The sequence below is a fragment of the Mobula hypostoma genome, chromosome 7, assembly GCF_963921235.1.
Source record: "Mobula hypostoma chromosome 7, sMobHyp1.1, whole genome shotgun sequence".
Taxonomy (NCBI): domain Eukaryota; kingdom Metazoa; phylum Chordata; class Chondrichthyes; order Myliobatiformes; family Myliobatidae; genus Mobula; species Mobula hypostoma.
This window is the reverse complement of record NC_086103.1, coordinates 73,299,543-73,306,532: the sequence shown is the minus strand read 5'-3', so window position 1 is coordinate 73,306,532 and position 6,990 is coordinate 73,299,543. Positions and strand designations below refer to the sequence as shown.

At 39.9% G+C, this 6,990-nt stretch overlaps 1 protein-coding gene across 2 annotated transcripts in view; it reads right to left on the bottom strand.

The window, feature by feature from the left end:
• Positions 1–4,297: 4,297 nt before the first annotated feature.
• rab24 (RAB24, member RAS oncogene family) overlaps positions 4,298–6,990 on the bottom strand; it is a 76,203-nt gene continuing 73,510 nt past the window's right edge. For both annotated transcript variants that reach the window (XM_063053597.1, XM_063053595.1), the window contains one exon: positions 4,298–6,840. In XM_063053597.1, coding sequence (XP_062909667.1) covers positions 6,773–6,840 — 68 coding nt within the window. In that variant the 3' untranslated portion in view covers positions 4,298–6,772. The remainder of the gene's footprint in view (positions 6,841–6,990) is intronic.

Genomic DNA, 6,990 nt, shown 5'->3' with positions numbered 1-6,990 from the left:
GGATGAGGTAGTAAATTGGATTCAAAATTGGCTCACAGGAGAAGTTAGATGACTGCCTCTCTTACTGGTGGTCTCTGACTAGTGTGGAGTGCCACAGGGATAGGTGCAGGGTCTGTCGTTGCTTGTCATCTATATCAACGATCTGGATGATAATATGGAAAACTGGATCAACAAATTTTTGGATGACACCAAGACTGGAGGTATACTGCACAGCAAGGAAGGCAAAGCTTGGAACGGGATCTAGACCAGCTGAAAAAATGGGCTGAAAAGTGGTAGATAGAATTTAATGTAGACAATTGTGAGCTGTTTCACTTTGGGAGGACAAACTAGGGTTGGACTTTCACAGTGAATGGTAGGGTACTGAGGAGTGCTGTAGAACAGAGGGATCTGGGAATACAGGTCTACAATTCCTTAAAAATGGTGTCACAGATAGGGTCATAAAGAAAGCTATTGGTACATTGGCTTTGGGGTATTATGTTGAAATTGTATAAGACATTGGTGAGTCCTAATTTGGAATATTGTGTGCAGTGTTGGTCACCTACCTAAGATATAAGATTGCGAGTGTACAGAGAAAATTTACAGGGACTTGAACACCTGAGTTATAGGGAAAGGTTGAATCAGGTAGGACTTTACTCCCTGAAGCATAGGAGAAAGAGAAGAGATTTGATAAAGGTGTCAAAATTAAGGGGTACAGATAGGGTAAATGCAAGCGGGCTTTTTTCACTCAGATTGCATGAGACTAGAACTAGAGGTCACAGATTAAGGGTGAAAGGCGAAATATTTAAGGGAAACATAAGGAGCAACTTCTTCACTCAGAGTACAGAACGAGTTGCCAATATAAGTGGTGAATATGAGTTGGATTTCCAACATTTAAAAGAAATTTAGATAAGTACATGAATGGGAGGAGTACAGAGGGCTATGGTTCAGGTACAGGTCGTTGGCACTAGACAGCATCATAGTTCAGTATAGACTAGATGGCTCAAAGGGTCTGTTTTTGCGCTGTAAACCTCCGTGACTCTTTAGCCAAGGGTAAGGTAAAAGAAGTAACTGATTTGCCTTTGTTTTAAAAGGGCTGCCAGGACAAGCTGTAACAAACTACCGGCAGGTGAGCCGAATGCCAGTGGTGTGAAAGTTACTCGAAGGGACACTGATGGATGAGATCTATCAGCATTTTGAAAGGCAGGGACCGATTAGGGATAGTCAGCGTGGCTTTGTGCATGTCTTACAACTTCCAGTTTCTTTTTTAAAGAGTTGACCCACAGGACTGACAATGGAGGACAGTGTACACTGTCAACATGCACTTCAGCACGGTCTCACATGGTTTGAAGATTAGATCACAAGTCAGAGGGTGGTAGTAGAAATCTGATTTTCCAGATTGAATCAGTGTTGTGTCACAGGGCTTGATGCTGGGCCCACTGATTTTTATCTATATTAACAATTTAGATCAGAATGTAGTTAGCACAGTTAATACATTTATAGATGATATCAGAACTGGTGGTATGGATTGTCCAAGGTTACAACAGAATCTACATCAACAAGGAAAGTGGCCCTAAGAATGGTAGATGAAATTTAACTCAGACAAGTGTGAAGTATTACACTTTGGTATACGTATTGAATTAGGGCAGATCTACAGAGCAACTGTTAGGGCCTTGGAAAGTACAGTAGACCTAGAGGTACAAGTAGACAGTGTGGTGAAGGCATTTACAACACTTGTATTCATTGGTAAGGGCACTGAGTACAGGAGTTGGGACATCATGTTACTGTTGTACAAATTGTTGGTGAGACCACACTTGGAGTACTATGTGGAGCTGTAAGAAGGATGTTATCAAGCTGGAAAGAATGCAAGCAAGATTTATAAGGAAGTTGCAGGATTGAATAGTTAGAGTTATGAGGAGGGGCTGGATAGAACATGGAACAGAAACCACAGTACAGCATCTTAAACCCACAATGACATGCCAACCTTTTAACCTGCTCCTAGATCAATTCCTTCCCATATAACCCTCCATTTTTCTTTCAACATGTACCTAAGTCCCAAATTTACCTGCCTCTACCACTGCCCCCGGCAGTGTCTTCCATGCACCTACCACAGTGTAAAAATCCTAACTCTGATAGCTCCCTTGTACGTTCCTCTAATCACCTTAAAAGTATGTTCTCTCTTGTTATCCACTGCAACTCTTGGAAAAAGGCACTGGCTGTCAACTCTATCGATGCCTTTTATCATCCTATACACCTCCATCAAGTCACCTCATGTCCTCTTTCTCTTCAAAATGAAAAACCCTATCTTGCTTAAGCTTTCTTCATAATACATGTTCTCCCATCCAGGCAGCATCCTTTCCAAGGCTTTTACATGCTTTCTATAATGAGGTGACCAGAAATGAACACAATACTCCAAGTGTGCTCCAAGCAGAGTTTTATAGAGCTGTAATATTACCTCGTACTCGAGTTCAATCCCCAACTACTGAAGACCAACACACCACATACCTTTTTTAATAAACCGATCGACTTGCGTGGCAACTTTGAGGAATCTATGGACACGGACCCCAAGATCCCTCTCTTCCTCCATACTGCTAAGAATCCTACCATTAACCTTGTACTCCGCCTTCCAGTTCCATCTTCCAGCTTGTATCACTTCCCACTTTTCCAGATTATACTCTGCCACTACTCAGCCCAGCTCTGCATTCCCTCAACGTCTGGTTGTAACCCATGCCAACCTTCCCCCCCCATCCACAAAACCACCAAACTTCTTGTCATCTGCAAACTTAGTAACCCATGCTTCCATTTCCTCTATCCCTAATCCTGATTATCTCTAATTAGACTATACTTCTCCAAATGCTCATAAATCCTGTCTCTAAGAATCCACTCCAATGATGCAAGACCCACTGGTCTATAATTCCCAGGATTATCTCTATCACCTTTCTTAAACAAAGGAATAACATTTGCCATCCTCCAATCTTTTGGTGCTACTAATGTGGCTAGTGATGATGCAAAGATCATCACCAAAGGAGCAACCTCCTCTCGCTTCCCAGAGTGACTGGTGGGGTATATCTTGTCTGGCCCCAGGGACTTATCTATTCAAAAGTTCCAAATCATTTCTTTAGCTCAACAAGTTCCAGCACATTAGCCTACTCTGTGCTGACCTCACATTCACCAAGGACACCCTCACTGGTGAATACTGAAGCAAAGCATTCATTAAGGATCTTCCTGACTTCCACCAATTATTTTTCCTTACAGGTATATCTAATCAGGAAGGATGAAATTTTTCCCCTGGGTACGGAAGCAAAGGTTTAAGGTGAGAGCAGCTTTGTACATTATTCTAGCTGCAGGAGGAAGCTGTAAAGGCAGGTACAATTACAATATTCAAAAGACATTTGGACAAGTACATGGATGGAAAAGAGACGCAGGGAACTGGGAATAAGTCAGGTAGACAACATGACTGGTGTAGACCAGTTGGGTCATAGATCTTGTTTCTGTGCTGTATAATTCTAATTGGTGTGAAGCACTTGAATATCCTGACATGAAAGATACTGTTAAAATTTTCCCTCATTCGAAATCTCTTTAAAACATAACTAAAAATACTATTATTTGGACAGAATTGCAGCAAGTAATTTTTCCCCTTCCTAGATTAGTGTGTGATACAGGAATAAATGTAGGTGAGTGAGAAGCAGGGGTTATTAAAAGAGAAATGGAGAATGCACAAAAGCATTAATATTTTCATAATGCAGGCTAAGCTGGAGAGTCAGAAAGTAGGTCGATCAGTGTTATGGTACAATATCTAAACCTGGGTTCTAAAAGCTTATCAGCTATAGAACTTAATAGCTCAATCTCAACACAGAGCTAAAGAGGACCTTCAAGCCAATAAGTGGCGCTACATTGAAGCAATGCATGAAACTAAACAAGCATCAATCACAACACTGTCAATAAACTACAGCTGACTAAGATAAATAGGCTGCAAAGAAACCCTCAGTATATCTGAGTGGTAGCTGCACCCTGAAGTTGGACAGTGAGCACTAACAAGACACTTCAGCGGTGCAGGATGTCACAGCTATCCATGAACCTGAATGGGATAAAAATTCATCCCAGCATCAGAGGTTAATTGTGTATATACTCCTGATCATGTAAAACAACACATTCAGACAATTAAACCTGGTGGCTTTTTATCTGTAGGATATGGAAATGCAAAGCACTATAGTTAAACACTGTACCAGCAGCACAGCAAGGACATACAGGAAACCTGTCAAGCAAAACAAAAAGTTATAAATGAGAATAAATACAAATAAAAGTCAGTTCTCAAGTAAAATCATGTTGAAACCTTGATTGTGTTTAATTCTTTTCTCACATTAAAATGAAAACTACTGACCTGTGACAATCAAGAATGGTCAGTAATGATACCAATCATAGTGTTTACAGCTGAATTAACTGGTTTTAAGGTTTATTCAGAGGACCAATACATTATAAAGTACACTGACTTCACAGCACTGATTAGTTCTGCAAAATGCACTGCAATCCTTTGGACATGCAGAATAAATATGACTTTAATCTGAAAGCAATATCTCAGTCGTGCTGTGCCAGAATATTAGACAGTCCCTACCCTCTGTGTTAGCCATAAATCAATCACCCTTAATGTGTGAATTAAAAGTTCAGAAAAAGATTAACTGTCCCGAGTAACCATGCTGCATATGAAGTTGAATTTCAACCACACAGCCCTTTTCCTTTTTGATCAACGAATGTGCTCACAACAGTGAGGCAATATTTAATTACCTCTTTTAAAAGTGGCTGCCTGCCCCTGCAGAAAGGGCATGAATACTGTACAACCATTCAGCAATTGTTTTTTGTTCAGCCTGAGAATTAGTCTAAAGACCTGATAATATTTCCAGTTCAGTACCTCAAAGCTTCCAGTATACCAGTGCTTGTTAACTCTGTGAAAGGACATTTCCAAAAATAAAAGTGTTTATGTGTACAACTTTAATCATAATAATATTCTAACTTGAGCACGGCCATTCAACGAAACAGGGAGAAGATCCCAGCTACAATGACAAAAGATGCCACTGGGAGTTTCAATCTCAGTTAAACAAATAGAGCTTTCATAAACTCCCAAGAAATAAGGTATTTGAATTGCCATTTGTTTTCATTTAAAACTCCAAATACTTTCACATATCTCTACAGATGGCTTTAAATATAGAGGATATGATTTTGGGTAATGAAATATTTTCAATTATTAGTTTAGCTTATATTTTTCATTATTAAAAAGTAGACCACATTGAGCTCACCTTGGGTATTAGTACAAGTTTTAGTATTTTCATATTGAAATCTGGGGACAGCAAGTGTTCAGATAGTGACTAAATCAGGAAGCTTCATCAAATTAGGTCGATGGTCTTGCAACTGCCACTAAGGCAGAAGCTATTGGAAAATGCTTCTCCTAACAGCAGAACAACAGGGCAGAAAGGGAGAAAATGATTTAAAAACTAATTGTACTAAAAGGCTTCACAGGTTTCAGTAAAATAGCCAACCATTGCTAGAGTTCAGTTATCCCCTTAAATTTGAACAGATGGCATAAACAGCAATTTCTGTCTACCCAAATGTATCCTGCATTACAAGAGACTATCAGTATTTAACAACTAACCTCCTTCCAAGGCTAATATTAAGAGTTTCCCCAGAGTTAACGGCCAGTTGTACTGGGAATGATGGGGCGATGCTGCCTGCAATGATCAGAATCATTGTGTACATGGCAAAAACTAAGATAATCATAATTCAGGGGAACTTGCAATGCTTAACATGTTGGCTGTGGCACAAAGGCTACTACCTGTAAATGGTAGGGTTCATACATGATAGAGTTCATATAGTCAAAAGTAGTAAAGGGCACCTAGAAAGATGTTCTGAGATTTGGACTGGCATTAAATCCTACTGCAGTCACCATCCTCTAAGCATAGCATTTCCTATTTTGCAGATATCTCATATTCTGCAGTCCCACAACAGCTCCCAGCCTCTCCTTTTCCTCTTCATCCACGACAAATAGGCAGTATAGGTACATCAAAGACTGTTTGGGCTTTTGTCAGTGTTACACCTTTGAGCAGCAATTTAGAATTCTCTTCGATCAGAGGGGTAAAACTCTAGTGCATTTGGGATGCTCTTTGTGTTGGAACGTGTTCAGAAACAGCATGGCAAAATAAAGAACAGTAAAAACCATAAAGTAGATCCTCAGTGCAAACTCGTCCTACTCAGCTCCTACTTGTCCTCACCAGCATCAAGATCCAATACTAACATAGCCTATTCTGTTTCAGTACTAGCTGAAAATAATCTCCAAAACAAAAAAAAAAGTTAATGCACTGTTTAAAATTCCAGATATGGAAACACAGGTCCTAGAACCTAGGAGCCAGTGAAGCAACAAGACAGGTGAAGTGCACCTGCTTGGTGTGCTGAATACTCCTGAGATCTGCCACTGTTTTCATTAGATAACACAAAAAGAATTATCACAAAATAAAGCAAAAAATGTACATTATGCAGAAAATCTCAGAACTTTCTAAATGCCTTATGGTTAGCTGTTTGTAGAGATTATCCACAGGACTCCATGATGAATTCAAAAGAAGTATTCCAACAACAAAGGTCACTTCAGTACGAGGCTCAGAGATCATTTAGACATCACACTGCCCATTTGTCACATTGTGTTGATCCAGCCTCTAAATTCTTGAGAGCATATTCCAAAAGTTTGAGTAAGGAGATTCAGTCCAGGGAATTTGTGCAAGAATTTCTCCTTAAAATATTGGCAAATCTGGTGCTATTGGTGACAACAGCTAAACAAATAGGGAGATTTCTTCTTCTCAGCCAAATTCACAGCTTCATCTCCTAAGAGCAGAAAACAAAGTTAGAGATCCAATAATAGGTACACCTTCAAATCCCAAACCTCCCAAAGACTAGCATGTCCACACACGGCCACCCTTATATTGTCTACATTCAGCCTGAACCACCATAACCACAACCCGAAAGGCAGAAGAT